This window comes from Scatophagus argus, chromosome 3, assembly GCF_020382885.2.
Source record: "Scatophagus argus isolate fScaArg1 chromosome 3, fScaArg1.pri, whole genome shotgun sequence".
In the NCBI taxonomy this organism is placed as follows: Eukaryota; Metazoa; Chordata; class Actinopteri; family Scatophagidae; genus Scatophagus; species Scatophagus argus.
Window position 1 is genome coordinate 13,706,571 of NC_058495.1, and position 23,486 is coordinate 13,730,056.

General features: G+C 38.0%; 1 protein-coding gene across 3 annotated transcripts in view; it reads left to right on the forward strand.

The window, feature by feature from the left end:
- The window catches only part of rad18 (RAD18 E3 ubiquitin protein ligase), a 38,060-nt gene that overhangs the window by 2,108 nt on the left and 12,466 nt on the right, over positions 1-23,486 (forward strand). For 2 of the 3 annotated variants that reach the window (XM_046383826.1, XM_046383827.1), the window contains exons 4-12: positions 17-87; positions 5,016-5,440; positions 6,033-6,132; positions 7,683-7,870; positions 8,732-8,802; positions 9,154-9,214; positions 13,847-13,978; positions 15,860-15,986; positions 18,861-18,905. In XM_046383826.1, the coding sequence (XP_046239782.1) occupies positions 17-87; positions 5,016-5,440; positions 6,033-6,132; positions 7,683-7,870; positions 8,732-8,802; positions 9,154-9,214; positions 13,847-13,978; positions 15,860-15,986; positions 18,861-18,905 (1,220 nt within the window). The remainder of the gene's footprint in view (positions 1-16; positions 88-5,015; positions 5,441-6,032; positions 6,133-7,682; positions 7,871-8,731; positions 8,803-9,153; positions 9,215-13,846; positions 13,979-15,859; positions 15,987-18,860; positions 18,906-23,486) is intronic. The other variant, XM_046383828.1, reaches the window with a different exon arrangement.

Sequence of the window (23,486 nt, forward strand, 5' to 3'; positions counted from 1 at the left end):
CATCCTTTTCTTTCAGCAAGCAACGGAAGGGGATCTGATAAACAACCGTTTACTGGATGACTTAGTGGCAAACTTTCAAGTTGCAAGGTAAGATACAACACATTATAAATGGATAAACTGTGTGGTTTTTTTTTTTTGAAGGTATCAAAACTGTCTCTGTGAATGGACCTGAGTGCATCCTGCATCACCAGCAAAAGTGTTAAAACAATTTTACAGTTATCAGAGTGAATGAGGCAATGAGAATGCATGATTACATATTGATGCATATTGAACAAAGTCAGAAAACAGAGGTAAATGGGCCTGGAGTCACTGTGTTACTGCTTTGTTGGTCTAGGAACTATTAAATCCAAGTATTTTTTTGGGCAACAAGGACCTTAGCAGTTCCTTTGGATACAGCTGCATAGAGCATGTAGAGCATACAGCTCTACAGCATATTTTTATGCTCAGTGTAATTATTTAAATGTTTTGAGTTAGACCAACAGAGTAATGAAAATGGCAGATCAGGAAATAAGACTTACTGTACAATCCATGTAAAAGCTCTTTACTGTGAGCACAGGTGTACCACCTGAGCACGTCTCCAGTGTGTGTTCTCATGGCTCTAAGAACTAAAGAGAAAAACGATTACTGTAGTGATTCTTAGGGAATCCCATTATTATTGACAAGATTACAGTATGCCCCTTTTACTTCAATTTACCAGCATTACAGAAACACTTGTAATTACCTCCTAGTAATCTACATCTGATTTAAAGATTTTCTATAAATCAAATGGGGATTTTGTTTTCATCAGCTGAAGTCTTTCAAAAATGTTCTTATATTGCACTTCTGTGTGTGCTGTGTAGCTTTAGGGCTTTAGCTTTTTTTTTTTTTTTATTACCACTGGATGTGGACATAGGGAGTGGTGTGGGGTTTTTTTCTTCAGTGACATTTATCACAGTGTAGGAAAACATTTGCTTTGAGACGAGTGTCTTGTTGTTGGCAGCGCTGGCCACATGGGTGCAGTCGGCCATGTGCTTGCGCTCACGGGTTGTCTTAGGCAGACTGATAGATGTTGTTGTCTGTTTCCCTGCAGTGTTACAATTGTTCTATAAATAGAAATAAAGATAATTTCACAGTATCTATGTACAGTATGTCACTCCAGCCCCTGGGGTTTATATGTACCCGTTTTTGGCCATGATCTCTTTCTTAATGTTTAATCCCACTCTGTATCCCTGTTAGTTTTTTTATGTGTTTAATGAGTAAATATCAATACAAAAAGACAAAAGAATATACAGGGATTTGCTCTTGCTATTTTGTATGTACATGCCAAGAAAAATAGATAAAAAATATGTCTGCTTCACTAGCTCTGACTCATTTTCTGTTCATCAGTGAACATTATCCCTAAGAAATAAAGAAGAAAAAAACTCTCAATCTAAAATCATCGGAATTGTTCCTCAGTGTCTGGGCTTATGTCGATATAATGCCTGAGCGCTGTTATTGGTCAATAAACCATGACGTTTCTCCCTTTCATCAGTCACCTCAATGTTATCAACACTCTGAAAGGTCTCCTTTCTAACCATAGACCCTCCAGTTGTCAGCACTGTTATGAATGAGCGGCTTACGCAGCTGCTCTTTCCTCTGTTTTTTAATTTCCTGTCGTCTTGCGCTGGGTGTCTGAAAAATGGGATTCCTTGATAGGTGACTCTGCCATAAAGCGTTGTTGTTATGTAACAATAGACTTGTCTCAATCACTTCAATTTTGGATTAGTTCCTTTTCCTCTGAAATAAATACATTACTTTCAAAGACTATTTCTGTTATAGACTGAAGTTTTGTACCTGTGTAAAAACAGTGTTTATCACAGTATAACAGGAAGTTTATAGGTTATTTCTTTTAGTTTAGAGTTTACTCACAAACTACTTTTAATCTGTTCCCTTAGCTTTCACTTCAGTTCTCTTGTCCGTCCACACACCTCTGGTCTCTGACTCCACACACACCCGGCTTACCTCTCTCTCTCTCTCTCTCTCTCTCTCAATCTATCGATCTATCTATCTCTGTGTGTGTCTGATCTGTTGACTCTTTGGAATTTTTTCACCTGCAGTTTTGTTTTGGCAGGTGAGATTTGTGTGGAAGTGGCGGACGGATAAAAAGTATACAATGTAAAAAAAATTCTAAAATAGATCATCTAATATACTTAAGTGATTGTTTGTACATCCAGGTCACCCTCCCAAATAAAATCAAATAAAGTCTCATAAACATGATGTGTTAGAGGCAGAGAGAGAGAAACTTCATGGAAATCACTGTACTGGGTAGCTGTTGGCTGATGACACTAATTTACTGCCATTAAACTAGAAGCCTGTTTCTCTAGCAAACCATTAACGTTATCACAGTGCCACATGTTTATATTATCACGGTAACCGGCTACCTCATAGTCTCTCCACTTAGTAAATTCATTTACTTAGGTAGAAGTGGAGCTTGTACAATGAGGCATCAGATGCTGCTGTATAAATTATTTAATCACCAAGGGCACAATGCCCTTTTCTGTGGTGGTGGATGTATTATAAGTTATTTCCCTGAACTCAGCAGTTTTCTTTTGTAATCAGCCAGTGCCTTCACACTTCTGAGTGGTTTTACACCATCCATTTCTTTTTTTAATGAGTTTGAAATACAATAGTAAATAGAGTAAACATGTTTTGATATACATTTCTTCTTGAACCTAATGTAGTGTGTTTAATTTCAATATTAAGACTGAATAATGGTAGAGATGTCATATATTGTGAGAAGGTTGGTCCAATTAATCATATTATGGAATTTTATGTCAAAGAGGGTGTCCAGATGGTCACAAAACATGTGCTTGTCTATAAGTTCACTGACATCCAGCTTTAAAGTTGCTGTGCTTATCCTTGCACTTAACACATATTTCTAATTAATTTAAATCTATTAATTGAAATTTATGTAGATGATATTGACTTGGTTTTTTTGCTGTTTTGGCCACTACAGTTTTTTTGTCTGCCTATGCTGGAATAAGACCATATCAATGGGACTGAAATTGTTAAATGCTTCTGTTGATATTTCCATTATCTTCACCATCTTTCATTACCTGGCAGGTAATGGTGAACAGTCTTCAACTAAATGTTGTTTTTTTGTTAATTGCTTGAGAAAAAAGTCAGGTTCCCACCAGTTTCAGAGCAAAGACAAATTCACGTACAGATGGGGTAACAAACTTGTCATGCAGCAGTCAGAATCATGATACTGGAATAAACGTCTGTCATAAGTCATGAGATAGCTATGTTATATTGTTTCCAATTTTAAATACAAAGTGTTCTAAATATGTACTAAATCTCTAATCTGCTCCTCTGGCTGTCTGGCTGTTGAGGTATCTATGGCAGCAGCCAGTAAACTGCTGGGCACTGTAGCATTTAGAACCATTTGACATAATAAAGTGATGGAAAAAAAATCAGTTTTGGTCAAATGAGGCAGAAATAATTTCATCTAATGGATATAATGTACAGCGACAGTGCATTTGAATTATACAGGTTGTTTTGTAACAGTACAGTTAAGTAGCGGTTATCACCATGCATTTTATTGCAGTGGGTGAAATAGTGAGATGCTGCTAAGTTCCTTACATCTCAAAACTTACAGTCCAAGTTCAGACAGTAAGCAGATGTCCTCCTGATAAATCCTGAGCTCCAATAGAACTGTCAAAAGAAAAAAAAAAATCAGAAGCTTGAAGGTTAGCGTACTCTGGAAAGTTTCCTCTGGCCTGTCAAGTTTCTACAATTTTTTTATTTTTTTGCCTAATTGTCCCACAATATTTGCTGTGGTGTTATTTCTGTGCTTGAAATGTACAGGAACCAGTAGAGTGCACTGAAATGTTCATGGGGACATGAGTCTATAAATCAGACAAAATAATCAGTTCAGGTGGGTGGTGGTTGAATGACTTATGTGTAACCTGTTTGTGGATTTGCCTGAACTAAGAGCAGATCACTACAAAATATCATACTTTCCTTAAATTTGCAGTCGTTCCTTTCTTATCTAGTTTGCTATTATTCTAATTGTTATTTGAATGAGTGAGACATTTGCTACCCTCGCCTCAGCCCCTCGCTCGCTGAACTACATTTGTGTAGGTCAGAGCAGAAGTGCTTTTGTATACTGTGTGCTTGGGTGTGCAGGTTCTTCTTTTTGGTGCAGCCAACTCATAATTTTCCTCTCAGGAAAAATGAAAAAAGACCCTGAAACTTTTGAATACTGACTTGGACACTTTTTACCACGGCAGTTGAAGCTTTGAAGCATTTGGGTCTGCCCTAATTTTATGGTGCCAGTGCCGCAATAAGGCATTAATAATAATAGGAATGAGTGCTTGGTTTCTGTCCTATTCTTGAAATGGTTTAGTTATTAAATTTACTTACCTTCTTTAAATATACTACACTTGGAAAATTCAAAATGATATGTTGCAATACAAAGTGACAAGTAATAGTCATACCTGTGTGCAGTATAAAGATTGATGGAAGGTGGGTGTGTGGTGTGGAAGCATATTTCTTTGTGCAAAGTACCTTTGGCAAATGTATGTGTGTGTGTGAACCTTCTCTAATGGGGACAGTAAGCACAAATAAGTTTTAGATATGGAAAGCAGAACATCACACACCTCATTGGTTCCATTTTATTGCCAAGTAATGGTCCAGCTGCAATTTGTTTGCTTTCCACTTTTCCAAGACTGTAGCCAAAGTGTCTACTTTTTTTTTCGGTAAAAAAGGAGTGAGATGGTTGAGCTGGTGCCGTGAATGTCAAAGGGTTTACTTTACTGTCAACAGAATTTATTGGCACATACTGCCCTTCTCTTTTAATGGGCTCAAAATGTTTTTAAGAAGACTTTAAGTCTGTTATCTACAAACATAGTATGTATTTGAATTTGTTGTTTTGTGAGAAGAAAAACATGCTGCTTTATATATCAGGACTTTAAAAGGGTCCTGGCTGTCTGTAGGTCTAAATCATGTGGTGCACCCATTTTCATTCACATGCATATTGCCTTTTCTTTTTCTAGGCAGCAGTTGTCAAAAGCAACGTTTGACTCTCCTCCAATATCACCCAAGACCCCAGCCTCAGCTGTCAAATGCAGAACTCCCAGAGAGAGGGGCCACAAGTATAACAGCTCTGTTTTGAGTCACTTTTTCCAAAAGATTCCTAAAACATCTCCCACTAAAGAAACCCAGCGAGATGCCTGTGCTGCTCAGTGTGTTCAGCGGGAAAAAATACAGACTGCACGCATCCACAATGCAAATCAAGTCGACCTACATTCAGCAGCCACTCAACTTCCAGTGGTTGTAAAGGAAGAGCCGATGGAGGAGGTGTCTCTCCAGAGTCTGATTTCAGTCAAACAGGAGGACACGGAATCGCATAGTATCAGCACTGAGGTTGAGATGGCTCATTCCTCGTCACCATCAAAAGATGTAAAGCCCCTAATCAAAGGTGAACTCTTTCTACGTGTAGATTGCGAAGCTGAGCTTTCCCTTCCTATATGTTTTTAAGTGCTGTCAGTGTTCCTAAGGGTCCTTGAAATTCTTGAAAGGTAGATTAAAGTGGAAAAAAACAAATCAAGGCTTTGAAAGTTGTTGAAAGTAGACAAATAGACGTGAGTCATTGGAAGTTCTCGATTTTGCGTAGTTGTCTTTGATTTTTTTTTTTTTCCCTTTTTTAATGTTGGTAAATACATTCCACTGTCTGCATGTGTGTCTCCCACATATGCGTTATTGCTTGCCAGCTTGGAGAAAATGGGCATGACTGATCAAAATTAAATGTTGTAGGTCACTGCAAGCAAAAGAGAAAGTTAGCATTAAGTTAACCTTTCTGTCCTGCATAATGTGTATCATGGCATTGTGATGGAAAATGCTCTCTTCATTTGTTTAATTTGAATGATCAATGCAGCTGTCATGGTGTTAACGTTTTGTGACGTTATTTTATATAAACTTTTTGATAAAGTTTGGCTAGGGGAGTATTTTAGATTGGCAGTGGTACGCAATGTTACTCACTTTTTTTTTCCTACTTATGTATTTTTCTGCAGTGGAGTGCCCTGTGTGTTCTGTAAGTGTGTCACAGCAGTTTATCAACAAGCATCTGGACACGTGTCTAACCAGAGGGGAGAAGAAGGAAAGCTTGAGGAGGTAAAATACTCACTCACCTGATGACTTGGATGAAGGCTCTCCACTGGGCAATCAACTGTTACTGCGTATAGAACCTGAAACTTCAGCTTACTTCTGTGTCTCGCACAGATTTTTCTAAAATTATTATTTATTTATTTGTTTTACAAATTGCGCCAATTTTAGGGGTGCATTATGTAAGACTTTTAGTTGCGGCTGCAATTCCTTAACTGCAAAGCAAAGTGAGCCCTCTAGTTTAACGGCAGCCACGGTGTGGATGTATGAAGGGAGCACAGTTTATTCACTCTGCTGAAATGCTGCCCCCTATTTGTTTGGAGTATAAATTCAATATATGGCCAATTTTAAGTAGAAAAAAATTACATTACCACCTGCAATTGCATGACGATTGTTTTTCCAGCCTTATATAATATATCACCTGAAGCTCATGGTGGACTGCAGTGCTTTAAATATGGATGTTGCTGTAGAGAAGACACAATTTCTAAAGTATGGATGCTTCAAAAACCTCTTCAATCCGGCAGCACAAAAGATGAATACATTCAGCACAGTTTCAACGTGGACACCCAAGATTAGTGTCCCCAACTCCATATCTGACCAAATGTGAAATATGGTCACAATCTCCCCTTCTGTTTATAGTAGTTTTGCTATTAAATGATTGTCAGAAAGTATTTTTACAGACTAATTATGATGTCATAATGAAGTAATCTAGATCTGAAGAAACTTCCCTAAGGCATTCCTGAAATGGAATAGAAAATCAATATGTGGCGTTCAGTGTTGATATTGTGGCCTGCCACCACAAATAAATCAAAGTGTGGGGAAACGTTAGGGTTGCTGTGTCAAGATTGTTAAATTAAAATGTAAGAAACTTCATGAACATATTTATGATATCCAAAGTTTATTGACTGATTGTGATGGATCCGCTTACATATGCAGTGCATTGCAAGACTTTGACAATAAGGGGTTGATGAAGTTAGGCTAGCACTTTTCCCCTGCTTCCAATGATTATGCCAGGCTAGGAGTTTAGTCTAGTAAATGTCCTGGATTAATGGAGTAATTAATGACTCATGCAGCAGTTATGAGGTTCTGTTAATGACTGGTCATGTTTGTGTAGCAGTGCTAAATCTTAATCTTAAGTAGACCTCGATGTCATAATGATGAATTGCAGAGGTTTTAATATTCTTGCCTTATGTAGCCATTCTGCATGAGGAGGATTCCTCTTGCTACCTACCGTAATAATTTGATTTTAGTGTGTTTTAAGACAAAATGTCTGATGAAACCCAAAAAGCAAGTTTGACAGGTGGGTCAGAGGTGTGTGTGACAAATGGGAACTCCCAGACGTTGATATCTTTTTATTACTAGCTCAGACAATGTGGCTGCTGTGTTATACATTTGATTAAGCTGACATGTCCATCATTCTTTTCTGCTTATGATCTCCAAGACTTTAATTTTGTACATTCCCAGAAGTGAATTACAGCCAAGTAGTAGCCATCAGGCATTAGTAAATAATATTTATTGCTTATTGAAGTTAACTAATCCACGTGTCTGTCCACATGCAGCTCTCTTGGCAAGGCAAGGCGCCCAATGGGGAAGGTGGTGTACAACCTGCTTTCCCTGCAGGAGCTGAAGAGGAGGCTGAAGGAATGCCATCTCTCAATGCAGGGTTCTCGAGACCAGTTGATAAAAAGACACCAGGAATTTGTCCACATGTACAATGCTCAGTGTGACTCCCTAAACCCAAAATCAGGTGCGGAGCATTTTGTCCATGAAGCCATAGGGTTGACACTGTATCTAATGTAACATCTGATACTGGTTTTTGACTTAAAGGCGGGGGTGGAAATATATTTCAGAAACCTTTAATAATGAATGAATGGACGACCTTCTTGCCTGTCTACCTATGTACCTGCCAACCTGCACACACTGCACACAGTCTTCTGCAAGCTTAGGCATATTTGCTAAATGGCTAACATTTTCCATTACTAACATGCTATCTTGACAGCTGTGGGTACTGACAATAGCTGTGTTCGGTCATTATGTTCACCATGGTGTTGCTAGGTGTTTTCCAGCGATCCATACATCTCATCAAAGCTGGGGTTGGTAAAGTTGGAGAGAATTAACCAATTGATGATGATTAAAAACTTGTATATTCCAAATTAAGGAAACCTATGCTGACTTACCCACTATAGCATATGCTTTCATCATATAGGACTCTTGAAAGTCACACCAGCTAGTGAACTGAATATGAGTAAACATACCGACAAATGTGCACAGAAAGATGAGCAAGTCAACCTCCAAAATCAGATTCAACCAATGTAGGTCTGACATTACTCAAATATATATCCAGCTGGGATTCAAAGGAGGGGGCAAATGTTTTTATACCCATTTAGAAGTTGTTTTCCTATAGGATTTACTGTAGTGTTCAGGATTTATGAACACATTTAATCTTATAAGTTGTGTTTCTCTTTCCTGGCCTCAGCAGAAATGCCTCAATTTTGAACAGAGTCCTCATGGGTCAAAACCTTGTCATGTGTTTGATAGCACAATTCGTATAACAGACAATTTTTGAGATCTCAAGAGTAATAAAGATTTTTCTTCCCTCTGTCAACAGGTGAAGATATTGCCAAAGAGGTGGAGGCCAATGAGAAGATCAGGAATCAACTGCAGGGAAAAGCCAAACCTGTACGCTCTAACGGCTTGAAATGATCAATTATTTATCTTCTTAAATACATCCTGTGGAGTTTTATTTTGAACTGTAATAATGCTTTTAGAACAATGTTTGGATGGCTGACTTGTCCTTTTATTGACATTTGGCGGCTATAATGTGTCATAAAAGGTGGAAGCGAGGTAAAAATATGATGTGGATGATGTTTTGTTGAGAAAAGTGAATGGAAGAAAATATAGGCTACCTTTGAGAACTTTGCAGTATTAACGTGGTTCCTAATTGTTGGCTTAAACTAAGCCAGCAGTTGTTGAAATATTGTTCACATTAATGCTAAAGTGCATGTTTCTGTCAATTCTAATCTCTTTCAGGTCATGGTTTTCTCAAAGAATCAGTCAGAGAAGGAGATTGATGAGATGCATTCAAATTACAGTAAGTGATTTTTCTTTTCAAAACGCTTTTCACTATCAGTTTGTTGACATCTTAAAGGTCTAACTGCACAAGCTGTTGTCTAAAAATCATTGCCAACTAAAGTAAATTGGTGAAACTGATTTGAATCACCATACATGTTTTGTTAAAAGGTGCCAGCTGTCCATTTCCAGCCACTGCTAGGTTTAAAATATACATTAGAGTATACATTAGAATATGACAGTATCTCATAATATCACAGTGCTTTTGCAATACGTACAAAAGCAATAAAAAATAACAATGAACTTCTATACCTAAAAAGGAAAAAAAAATGCATCAAGTCTCATTTCCCTTCTTCCTAAACTACAACTTTAATTCAGCTGCTTAAAAGCCCCATGATATGTGCTGCAGTGAGATTACTTTTCCATTCATGGAAATGTTTAAAGTTACAGAAAGTAATCTCTCTGTTCATTAATGTAGGTCATAGAACATATATCAGTGCAATGCACATTAAAGGATTCACCTGGAAAGCGCTGTACTGCTCAACATGAATTAGGCAGTGTAGCCTACAGGGACTGGTAGAGGTGCAGTGACATGTCCATGTGGGTACGGGTCTTTAAATCAGAGAAAATAATTTGCTCTGGTGGGTAGAGAGTGGATGATTTATGCATACATGCAAATTACCCCAAACCTGTTTGCAGCACAGAGTATAAAATAATACATGAATACCTTAGGATATATTCAGTTTAACACTGATTATTAGAAGAAAAGGACATAGGTTATAATATTCATCTCTGTTCAGTAAAAAAAAAAAAAAAAAAAGTACATTTTGGCGATATCATACAGTTACATCATTAGTGGCGGGGGGCGGGTAATGATGACACAGTCGCTCCCTGTGTATTATTGCCAAATGGGCAATCTGTATGCAAAACTCTGTTTCACTTACAAAACTGTATAAATGCTGTCTTCTTCAGAGTAATATGTACCGAAGAGCATATGAAAAGGACGAAAACATAGGCAAAAGAAATGCAAAATGTTGTTATGTCAGAGATGGACCACTTCTCTCCAAAATATAAATTTGTTTTTGAACTGAAAGTTGAACTTACCAATTTTGTGTTCACTGAAATGGTTGTAATGTTGCTTTCTCCTTTTTGCTGTCACTGTGTATTTCATGGCACCTGAAAAGGGATTATTAGGCCAGGCTTTGTTGGGATTTTCCATTCTGCTGGAGTGGTACACACTACAGCTCTGTTGAAGGGAGGCTCCTCTGTCGAGTCCTGCTGTTTGACTGAGCGTGCAGCTGTGAATCATATTGGTTCACTGCTTTTGAAGACAAGGCTAATCAATATCAGCAGGCATTGCAACATGTTTATGTCTCAATTAGGACAAGGCAGCATAGCTAGGAAATAACTTGAACCTCAGTATTTAAGGTAGTCTGTATATATTGGCTTTTAAAGAGGCATATTTCATACACAACCATAATTATGACTAGACAGCCTTTATGAAAGTAAACTGATGACTGATCATAAATCAAACCATCTACCACACTGACTCTTTCTACCTATATTTTACTTCTTTGGCTATGACATTTAATTTTATTTCAATTTATTCTCATATTTTAATGTAGCACTCAGGGAACTACCTTCTGTTCGAAAGGTGCTGTACAACAAAAAGCTTGCCCTGCCCTCACACTCGCACTCATGAGACAAGGCACTGACGCAAGCGCCTTAGATGTGATCAGGGTTTCCCTGAGGAAATCTCCTTAAAAATGTGAAATACTCTCTCTGAAGGTTTATGTTTTGTTACATAAAGTAGTAAGAGGCTCATTTCTCTTGATGATGGGAGAGACGGTCTTTCAGATAAGACAGCCCACCTCTGCTTTGAAATTTAGTAAGATTCATGTTTCATTATTTGAATCTCCTCTAAGAATACCTCAAACTATCAAACAGCCATTAAAAAATGATTGATTGCACACAGAACATCTAGGACACAAGCCCGGGCTACACAGGTTTTAGAAGTCTTATGTCAGAAATTGATGAAGAGAACAACACCTAAAAATTAGACACATTTCTGGCATCTTAATGACAGCCTGTGATATCAGTTTTCCAAAGCAGAACAAAGGCTTTTAGATCGATCAGTGTACTGATTTTTTCCAGTTCAAGGCTGCTTCTTCAGTGGGAAGAGCCAGTAGCAGAGGCCTGCATCTTGCTTGAGAGGTCATCCATCACAGAAACTGACAATATTTTAACATTTAGTAGCTGTTGCAGTGTAATGCAGTGGAAAAGAGGAGACTGTCTTTCTGGAAACTGAAGAGGCCACGTTCACAAAGTTCAATTGTTTTGTGTAAAATCATTTTTGCATATTTGATGTGTTGTCCAGTTGTAATTTCAATTTTACTTCATTCGGTCTAGAAGCTCTTCATTAGGAGCCAATCTCATGTACCCTCCAAAACTCATAACCTCCAACAAAAAAAAGTGGATTGTCTTGTCTTCAGTGAGTAATTTAGCAGCAAGGGGTGGAATGGAAATATAAAACTTTATTTTTTTCCCTGTAAATAATACGTTGTTATTGTAACTTTTAGGGCGACTTGACAATTTAAGTGTCTCAGATTTTCCCCATCCATTATGAGCTCATAGATAATCACTCAGAGACACTTCAGATTCACTAAAACCTTGACCAGGTCTGTGTTTTTATCTTCAGGGCAGACGCCGAAGCAAGAACAGCAGCATTAGAGAACATTATCCAAAGTCATGTTGTCATGGGCGAGCAAGATGAAAAGCTTGTTGGAAATAACTCTGCAGAGCTAACTTTAAAAGTGGTTGAAAAATGGATGTGACTCATAGGGGGGTGGGTTCTAAAAATAGCTCCACTGCTGTGATAACCTCTTGATTTATCAGACGGGGATGTGGATGACTCACTCTGCCAGCATGGGGAATTGTGAATGAGCAGACAGGAAGGTGAAAGCATCACACGCGTCAGCACACAAACTGATTCCTTTTAGTGTTAATTCAAAATGCAGCTGGTTATTCAGAACACATCCTCACAACACAAAATAACTCCAAAACAACTACAATAACTGCTAAAACCTGGAAATCTTAGCGGCTTCGCCAAAGTGTCCCCTGAGAAGTTTGATTTGCTTATGTGCTTCCCAGTATTAATCACTGAAAGAAAATATGTTTTGCAGTAACACACCCAATGGCCACAGTTTATCCACCATTCAAGGGGAATGAACTCAACACAAATATGGTTCCCCTGAACTGGTACAAATTAGATCACAGAACCCCATTTGATAAAATTATGTCCCAGGGTCCCCTGTCTGATAATAATTTAGCTTTTTATATATTTTTTAATTGCAGAAAGTGTAAAACACATGAGCAAAATAGCCTTACAGTGGCTCCTAAAATAAAGAAAAAATAATATTCTTCTTATTATAATTATAATTATTGTTATTGTTATTATTGTTATGGAAAATTCTCCTTAAAAATATAATCCCTTTTCCCAGAGAGGTTAAGGTCTTAATGTGTGTGTGCGCATGCTTGATTGACAAGTGTCACTTGTTCCCACCCCAGTTTTGTGAATACAAAATTATATCTATTAACTTAATCAGGATTCAATATGTGCACACCAAAACTATTGGAAGGCTGAATTGCTTTTAAAGTATTTTGAAAAATTCTTGCTCATAGCTCCATATGGCAGCTTTAATTCAAACACAAATGGAACTTTTGGTACATGGTACATTTGCTGGTGCGAGGGTAACAGCTAATAGGGATTCAAATTAACAATGAGGATTTTGGAGTCCAAGTGAAATGAATATATATGAAACTCTGCTCCTATCATCTTTGTAAGGAGACAAAAAGAAAAAACAAAACTGTGGCTCTTTGTTTATTTGCATACCTTGTGTTTTTGTCTGTTTTTCTTACACTTTTGTACCAAAAAAGAAAAATCATATTTAATACATAATTAACTATTATATTAACTATAATTAATTTGTAGTTAAAACAGCAATCCCAAAGTTTTTTCACTGAAGTGCAAGTTGTGAAGTTTAGATCACTCAAATGTTAATTTTAGTGCGTTAGCTTAAAGGGTTTTTTTTTTTTTTTTTGTTTTTCAATACCTCTCTCTGATCGCCTGGCTTTCTTATATGAAGATGAAAGAACTGCAGTTGCTCTGAGTCTCTGTCGGAAGTCCTTAAAGTTTTTTTTGTTTGTTTTGCCACAGCGATCTCATCTTGGAGCTGGCCATTGTGCTGTTCATTAAAACCTTATATTTTCCATAATTTTTAGAACCTTTCAAGGTTGAAACTTGTCTTTTCAGATACAGATATACTGATATTGATGTCTCACCAAGAAAAACTAGTCTCAATATAAATATTAATACATGTTTTCATTACAGTATCCTATTTGTAGGTTGGTATTTCTGTATATTATTTACTTGCTACACTGAGTGAGTCACATGTTTTTCACCCACTAAATTCATCAAGTCAACATTTTTTAGCAGCCGTGTAGTCCTAACCTTGAACAATGATGCAGTGATGCATTAAGCTCATTTCATTCTGCACTAAGCTCACTGACAATTACTGCTTACCTCAAAAACTCAGGTCATTTAAAATTCTGTCCTTCTTTACCTGTTCCACTATATGTGCTGTTTTGCTTGCAGGGAAGCAGCACAGCAGCGACTTTTCCCGCCTGATTGCACAGGTTCGTGGTCGCCTAGAGACCAAAAGACAGACTTGTATCAAACAGGAAGTCATTGTGGAGGGAGACAATGCTCCAAATACACATTCTGCAGGTACTGCATTCATAAGAGAAAGTCTACTCCCCATGTTGACCTGCTGTGGCAAGTTCACCTTGTGTCTGCACAAAAAACATTTTCTGTAGGAAATATTAAGAAAAAATTGCTTTAATTGCTTTGGTGTTTTTGATCTCAATCAAAAATTTGTAAAGTAATAATAATAAAAGTTTGATTGAAAAACAATCCAACACACTGTGGGGTTTGTGAAAAATTAAAACGCCTTTACTTACCATTTATTTTAAATGACCATCGATTTGCGACTGACATCGATCCTCATCACAGACACTGCCAGCGACTGCTGACTGTGATCCTAATGAGTGACTGCTGCATCTTAACTTGGCACAAACCCTGCAGTGTGTTTTAGATTGTATTTGAATTATACGTTTTTGTTGGAGATTGCATTCCACCCTTGCAATGAGCTGGATCTGCAGCTGTTTGCTGATGCCACATAGACCCAGCAGTGTTTCTACTCCATTGACCTGCACTCAATTTACTGTTCCATCCTTCACAACGTTACTGTGTACTCTGTTGTTGTGCACATCTGGCAAGAGTAGATAAAGACCCGTCAATGACATTAATCAGTACTGGTGGGATTTCAAATGTAGTTGGCACGAGTGGAAATGTCGAGAAAAATTGATGGAGTGTAGCAAATTAAAGGATTAATATAAGGTGGAAAAAGTTAGAACACCATTGAGGAACTAATAGTTTTTTTTATGATTGCATGTTTTTTATGACTGCAATTATAATAAGAAGAACTTTTTTGAAATTTCAGTTCTATCTTTTGAGTAGATTTTCAAACAGCAAAAATCACTTGCTGTCTATCTATTAAGTCCAGAAGCCAAACCCTGCTTCTGGGATTCAGAGGCCAGACAAATTTCTTCTCTACACCATTAAAACTGACAGCAAAATCCTCTTGTCTGTTGCCAAAGGGGTGCTGCAGGAATCAGACGACCTTTTTACGTCTGTTGGTCAGAACAGACATTGTGACTCTTAATCCAGATCCCCGCATGACTTTCTGTCTTGTTTGTCCATCACAGATGGTGATTTGGCTGTGCTGTTGACACTTTTGTATGTACACATGCATCTTGTTTTGAGAGCTTATTTCAGGGGTCAGATGTGGCTCACTTGTAAAAGTAGATCTAAACAGATAGTAGTGCAAGATAAAAAAATAAATCAAGCCCCTGCAGCACTGAGATGGCCTTACACATATCCCTTCTTGTTCTTATATAAGCTGTAAGCTGGTCAAGCAAAATGACGTTTACTTTTGGTTCACTCTCAGAGCTCTTGTAGCATAGTTTTTGGGCACAGCAGGTAGCTGTATTCAGCTAACACTGACAAAGTTGGTGACTATCTGGTGAACGTAGTGAAGCTTTTGCCAAAGAGCCAGATATTTCCCTCAGTAGATGATGGAGACCAAAATCAGCGGAAAGAGTTAACACGATTCCACATGAATGATATTGCTTCAGAACTGCTGAATGTGTAGATAAGAAACTATTTGATAACAAATCTGACATGAGTTTAAAAGATGATAATATGTCAACATTGGTTTTTTTTCACTGCCTCCAAGTTGCTAAAAAAATCAGTTATTGTATGTTTTCTTATATTTTTCTTATATGGTATTTGATATGGCTAATTTACACAAAATATATTAAAAGCACGTACACACACAAAAATACATGCTGTCCCCTGAGTTAGAGGCCAGGTATACATGCTCCGATCTGCTCTCACCAGTGAGAATGTGTGAAAATTTGGTGTCCAAAGAAGATTAGGTTGTCAGGGACTTTTATTTTATGAATACTCCTTTTGACAGGTCATTTCTCAACTAGTTTATTGCTCCTGCCTGTCTGACACAATGATATATATTTTCACCTTCTTCAGATCAAGTTGCAGAATCAAGAAGCTGCTTAGTGATGAAGCAAGAAGACGGAGAGGCTGACGAGGAGCCATCTGCTAGAAGGATTGACTTGTCACCCAGCCCCACTTATAGTGACGTGTCTATCAGCAGGTGAGCCCGAGATAAGGGACACATCCTGATTCATTTACAGTAGGTGACACCCCCCTAAGCTTGTTCACGGTTGGTCCTTTTTATGCTAGAAAAAGGTGGAATCTATGTTTTTTTTGGCTACTTTTTCCTCACTTTAAATATGACTGAATGTCATTTCAAGGCAATAATGATGCAAGGTTTTAAACTTACCAAACTTGAGCCTTAGAAAATGTATTGGTAGTTATAATTAATTAAAATAATGGCAATTGTACATACATAAACTACACATATTTAATGCTGTATTATAAATACACAGACACAACACATACTGAAGCTGCACACTGAGTATTTCTGTGAATTCCTGTGCCTAAGATATGTGAAATTTATCATGACGGGAAACAATAGAAATTTTTGGCTAGTCATTTTGTAGATGAAAACAAGTGCTGCTTAGTCATAATGACTGCATGGCTTCCCTTGGAGCAACAAATAACGTCTGACTTTTTACCTTCTGCAAATTGAGATTTTGGACATATCTGCCAAGTACAGGCAGCTATTAAACATTAAAGCGGCATTCAGCACAGAATGTTGTATTGTTTTTAAAACTTTCCACACTCACATCATATCAATTCACATTTTTTTTTTGGTTCATAAAAACAGCTTTCATTGTATTGGGGCAACCGTGATATGACAGCATACACACTTCATGCAGTGTAATGAATAGATGCTGTGAGCTTAATTGCTTGAAGTCTTTTTAATGGAGAGACAGGATTGATAGAGACGGACTGCAGCTGAATCATGTAAAGTCTAACATAGAGGATTTGTTTGTTTGAGCCTTGAAGATTCTCCACAGGAGTAGTTATCACTTGGTTATGGTACCATATTTGCCTCAGGCGTCTTCTTTCACTTAATATTTTCTCTGTGGTTTTAAGTTGCATATTTATATTTAAAATGCAAAAGCCATAAATTCTTTTTAAAGGTTGAGAGTTGATGACAAACTAGTTAAATGTCCAGTAAGTAGGATTTAGCTGGATTTAAGTGCAGCAATGGAATGTAACATTGGTAAAAAAATAAAATATAACATTCAGAATTATGATCTAAACTTTCAGGTGAGACTGATTGCTTGCTTTTTTTCCTCCTAATCAAGTATGAAGAGCATTCCCATGAAATCATGCAGGTGTGCAGTCTGAGCTCAATCACAGCCTTGAGTGTAATTGCAAAGAGCAAAAATCACTTGCTGTTTCACTCTGTGGTGCTGTATGTTTATGCACATGCAGCTTGTGCTGAGTGCGTATTAGATCTATCATAGTGGATCTAACATAGTAGCAGAGTAAAAATGTCGTCTCAAGCCCTGCAGCACTGAGGCGGACCGGGAGACTTTCCCTCCTTGTTCTTATTTAAAATTTAAGTTGGTCAAGGGAAATTAAGTTGAAGCAGCACTTCTTGCTCATTTTTTTTTTCACTTTGTGCCCTCTGTATTGCGTTTTAGTCTTCTTGTTAAGAAAGGTTACCAGCAATGAAGTAAGGACCAATTGAAGTTAAGTTCAGCTTAATTTGTGCATTTTCAGTGGTAAAGTTACTTTTAAGTCCTTTCATAATTCCCTCAGAAATACCCAAATTATTATTTATGCATTTTATTCACATTTTACCTCTATGATGATGTAAATTATTATTTTCTACTTCACCGGTCACATTGTGCTCAAAACTAATAATTTCTTACCAAATTTTGATTAATTTATTTAATTTTTTGTTAAGTGATTAGACACATCGGAGGAATAATAAAGAAATCCTTTATCTCTCTCTCTACATTTAAAATCACAATCATACAAACAACAAGTTGGTGCAGGTGTTACTTTCATATGTGACTAAAATCCACATCAGAAATTTAAAGAACGTTAAAACGTGACACAAAAACAGACACACTTCCCTCTGGAACGATAGCTCGTTAACTTTAATATACAGAGATGATAGTGACAGAAAAACTCCAGCAAACATCAAAATCTATGTGTTTGTGCCAGATGACTTTTAACGACCTGAACAGTGTAGATGAGCTGGTGCAACAACCTTGTTATGTTCAACTAACAACACAGTAGTCATTTTGTCATCTGTGTGTGGAAGCCTTTGTATTTGGAAAAACAATGGCACATGAATGCATATGAGCGATGAGGCCAGCTTCAAACCAAACACATCAAATTAACTGAGCACAGCATCCTGCAGAGTGTATGAGTGTACTTGCAGCAAAGGGAGAGGAATGGGGGACTTGATATTGCCAGCAATGTAACTGTCGCTCCAAAGCTGTATGTGTTGGAAAACAGTTTTTTACCAGTAATGACACAAATGTATCATAAGTGCTAATTTACTGTTATGGAAAAGTCCACCTGTTGCTCAGGTACACAAAATGTCACTTGCCTTAATCCTGTTTACCAAGCACGTTTAGCATAGTATTTTTGACTTATAACTTCTAATAAGTTGGAACCTTGTGCTCTTAATTTTCTAACTGAATATTGAACCTCATAGTTGTTGTAATTGCTGCATTGCTCATTTCCAGGATTGTTGAGATGTTGGGAGTGTTGTAATGCTGAACTTCTAGTAATCACTGACCAATGGCACGAGAGGAAAAATAAAGTTCTGCTCTTTGGCGTATGTAGTGCGACTTACTGTGAAGTGTTTCCTGAGGCAGCCTCACACAACTATAGTCTCTTTGTTGTGTAAAAAAAAATCAGATTTCTGTATGTGACTCATTTTTTGACATCTGTCCTAGGGCATGACATTTTTTTGGCACGTTATTAATCTTGTCGATGACACCAGTGCACTACAGCAACACACTGTGTCAATTAAACTTTGCAACTGACATCTTCCCCCTTTATCTCTCTCCTTTCCCTCTTTCTCCCATTACAGCTCTATTTCAGACATCTTTGGTCCAGAGCCTGACAGAACATTTGAGTAAGTGATTCTACTGTCATTGCTACTGTCTAGAAAGGTAATATCATCTTAGTTGTTTTTTTTTTTTCTAATGCAGCTATATGCAGAACTGTTTATGCATAGACTGGCTGGAAGTAAACTGTTGCTGTCAGAATTGCTGTTTTATGTGCATGATGATAAGCGCTATACATATTGGGCATCTCGCATACACCATCACACTGCCCTACCACTTAGATAAGCTTTTGCTTAGATAGAATTTTTTTGTAATGTATTTCAAAATGCATTGGTCCTAGTAAGGGCTTAAATATAATGTAAAAGAAAATAATAACCTTTATGTAAGGATTTCAAAATCTTTAATCCATCTCATGTACTGAGCATATTATAGAATTTGTTTTTTCTGGTTATGGTTTTACTGTTTATGGTTGTGTACATATCTGCAAAAAAAGCTGCTGTTTGTATCTTGCTTACAATGAGAAAAGTTAGAAGTTAGAATTTTTGATTCTATACCGCTTATCCCCCAGGGATGCGGGGAGGTGGGAGGTGGGGGTGGGAGGGGCTGGAGCCTATCCCAGCTGTCTACAGGCGAGAGGCGCAGTATACCCTGGACTGGTCGCCACTCAATGGCAGGGCTCATTAATATTATTTTAACTTAACCCAGATACAGTTGTTCAGTATCAAGATGTAGTTTTCGTATCAACTGTTTTGTTGTCCAGATTTGTTATACCTTACTGGGAAAATAAAATGCTGCCAAAAAGAGGATTTAAACAATAGAGTATGGGATGGTCTTTAAGCTCAGGCTTCTCATTTGGGTCCTTATCATGATGTAAGCTGTAGGCTAACATGAACATAAACTGCAACCAGCTAACAAGCTGCGCCTTAACATCCCTTCACTGTCTCTGCTTTCGACCATGAATGCTTATTATTTTTGGTAAGAGGCACTTAAGTGTGGCCCACAAGGCACAATAAAACAAGAAGAGCAGCTGAAGCCTGTGTTCGTACATGTCCTTAAGCCTGCTTTCGTAGACATTGCTCTTCACTCACAGCCCAAGGGCTGACAGGTTGTCCATAATTTTCTCTGTAACCATGTAATGCTTTTCCTTGAGCACTTTTGGGAAATTCTCTTGTTATCAGAGGCAGCAAGATTGCAGTGCTCATCAAGTCACACTTGTCAACAAATTGTTGGATAGTTTTTCGTGTAGTTGGTGTCTGTGGTGATTGTCTAGACACCTTAACATCCCTGGAAAGAGGATTCTGTCCAATTTAACTGTTTATCAGAAAGTGAGTTATTCATTGTTGGTGGTAAGTAACGCTTAGTGTGTTTTCATGCATTCCCATGCTACCTCATTAGTTATTATGATACTGCATGCACTCTAATAGCATAATATGAGTCCTTACAGCTGATTGTTGATCAGTCAGTCTCTACTTTATAAATAGGCAAGAGTCAGTAATTCGCTATAAGTCTGTGATGTTTTAAAACAGTTGATACCTATAGAATGTAGTTATAAAGCATTATAACACACTATGAATGGTCTTATAGCTGTGGTCTTCATAGAAAGTTTCACCAGTGACACCATGATGGTGTATGTCCAGTCAACAGTCCAAATCTCTAAATTACAACAAATACATTTTTAGATGTAATCAGAAGGAAAAGCAACGGATATTGACATCTGTGAAACGTTGTAGAGCTCTGCATAGTATTAGTGTAGTAATGTAGTAGTGCTCTATAGCTGATAGTCCCAGATAACATTGTCCTCAAACAAACCTGTTGTTAAAAAGGAGACACTGTGTCAGTGTACCTCACAAGCAGTTTTTTTTTTAACCGGTTGAGAAATATTTTAGCCTCTAAATTGTTTTCAGTTTGCCATCCACAGGCAGATGGACCAAAAAGTTAATTTTGGATGCTGGCACTGACCCAGTGCTCATTTACATGCAAACTGTGAGACAGAGGAATATAGCTTTGGGTTACAGAAGGGTGCATCTTGTTTTCCTGTCATTTCTGCTGATGGTGAAGCCTGGTGCTGCTAAACTTACCTTTTGCACCGATTGGATGGACAAATAACAAATTATTAGCTTTTCAGATGCGTGTCCTCTTATATTTTCTTTCCAATGCAGATGCGATAATCTATTTTTGATGAAGTGCGGATATGCAGTTTTCATCTGAATACATAACATACTGCAGTCCATTTTTTTCTTCTTGCGAAATGTTGATGCCTAAACTGTCACTGTCCCATTTCACATACAGAAAGCTTTGCTGTCACACTGCTGACAAAACAACAGAAACACAAACATCTGAATGTGATTTCACTTTGTGCTTGTTGTGGATAATCAAAACTGTGCTCTTCATTTCACTCTGAATGACCTTGAAGCCAAGTCCAAACCTGCCAGTTTTCATTCCTGACAGCATTTTTTTCTTGACATAGTCATCGGACACCAGCGGTGTTGGACCTTGGATTGCCTCATCAACTCAAAGGGGCAGAAGCCAAGTTTGTGCCACATTTTAAAATGTGGCAGTAGAATTTTGATTCTTATCTCGCACGGTTCTTAATCGTTTCACAAATGTCAAAAATCGATTTTCTAAATGTTAGTTTATAAACGAAAAAGGCTGAACTCAAGAATCGAGAATCGAATCGAGACTCGAGAATCGTTTTTTAATCCTGTCGGACTCCCGAGATTCGCATCCCAACAGTTTTAGTCCTGATCCGCACTTTGCATGGAGGAAACTGCCTGCTTACCAGCAAACCACTTTACTTACACATCCCCCATCTTTCTGCTGCCCACATGTGGGCTTCTGGTCCAAATTCCTGTGCAGGAATTTGTTTGTCAAGTCCATACAGTCAAGATAAAGAGGCACTGGACCTTGTCACTGGCTGGAGGGTGATATACAGTGCATCTCAAGTATGATCAGCTGAAGAGAGCACTTCGTGTGAAGCTGTAACTGGTTCCACATGTGGTTTTAGGGCTCCCCTTTGTCTTCTAAGCCATGTTATCTGAGCATTTGTTATGGAGAGGATCTCACTGTCCACACATTTATGTCATAGGCGGTTCAGTAGTGGGACTCTAAGTTAACACTACATGCTGAGCTGTGGAGCCCACTGGGACTCATGTGCTAGCAAGACATATTGATGGGATGGTAGGTAATCCATGAGGGGAAAACGGCTTATTGGGAGGCACTCAGCGCTCGGTCCAGATGTGTCCCTCTGACAGCAGTGAGGTTTCCTTCATAACAAATAGGGAGATATTATAATACTATATTTGCTGGATTCAGCTGAATTAAAGTATATAAAAGGTCTATGAAACATGGATAAAATAATATAATAAGCATCATCTTCTAACTGTAGAGTTGTAAGGAGGAAAAAAGTTACCTGTTTTCTTTAAGTGGTTGCATTCACTGTGTCAGTGGTTTGCATTGCACTGATGTCATACATTATCAGAAATGCAACAGTACTTAATAAATGTCTTGTGATAATTATCCCCTATGATTCCAAATGTGTCTAAATGTGATGATACTGCAAAATTTGATTATAAAAATGGAATGTTCATCACCTTTTTTACCCCCCATGTGACATTGGTTTGGTGAAGGAAAATCCTGCATCTCCTCAGACTGAATGTAGTCTCATATTGTGACAGATTTTGATTGTGGCTCAGGTCGTCATTAGAGAAGACTAAATATCGAGATGAACATCATCAGTCTGTGGTAGTGCATATCCTAAAGCTTTGTATGTACTGCCTCTACTGTTAGTAGTGTGTTGTTTTGTTAGGGCTCATTGAGGTACTATTATTACAAAATGCACACATCAGTACTCCTCAGTCTCTCTAAGCCACTAACCCTGTATGAGCAGTTTGGATTGGAGTACATTTGTGTTTTGCATGTCGGGTCTGAGTGACTGTTGTGGTCTTTGGCTCCTTATTTCTCTGTTTTCCTTCTTTCCAGCTCATAGAGGAAAGTAACCGTGCCTTTGTCTTTATCGTCAGCGTATCTGAAAAGGCGATTGTCTCGTTTGAATTGCCTGGATTGGAAACGTCAATGCTTCTGTGTTTACGTTCACTGTGAGCATTTGATTGATCCACTCACTGTGGGCACAGTGAGAGTCAACGAAAACAAACAAGATTAGTAAAAGCATGCAGGTTCTAGTCTGCTTAAGTTGGCCGTCTTATTCGCGGTATGATACCAGGTGATTCAGCTGTGCCTGTCTTTGTCAGGAGAGCTGCCTTTTCTCCTCTTCTACTCTTCACTGGACTTCAAGGACTGCGCATAACCGTCCTTTCTGCTTTCTCACAGCAGTTGGCTTTATTTGTTCCCAGCCTTCCTACCTTCATGGAGAATGTTAAATATTCTGCTGTGCTGAGCAACTGGGACACATATGTGGTTCTTTACTCTTCCATTTACATGATGCATTCACTGGGCATAATTTCAGATTTCATTGCAGTTGCATGCTCAGCGCTGATGCTGTACGCTAACAGATAAAGGAATGAAGGTAAAACAGTACGTGTTTGTAATAGCTACAGTGCGCAGTGTTCTAAGCAGAACGAATGCCATGCTGCAGATGATGGAACGCTCATTATAACCGCAAAAGACTTTGACTTGGACTTGCAAAAAGTGAA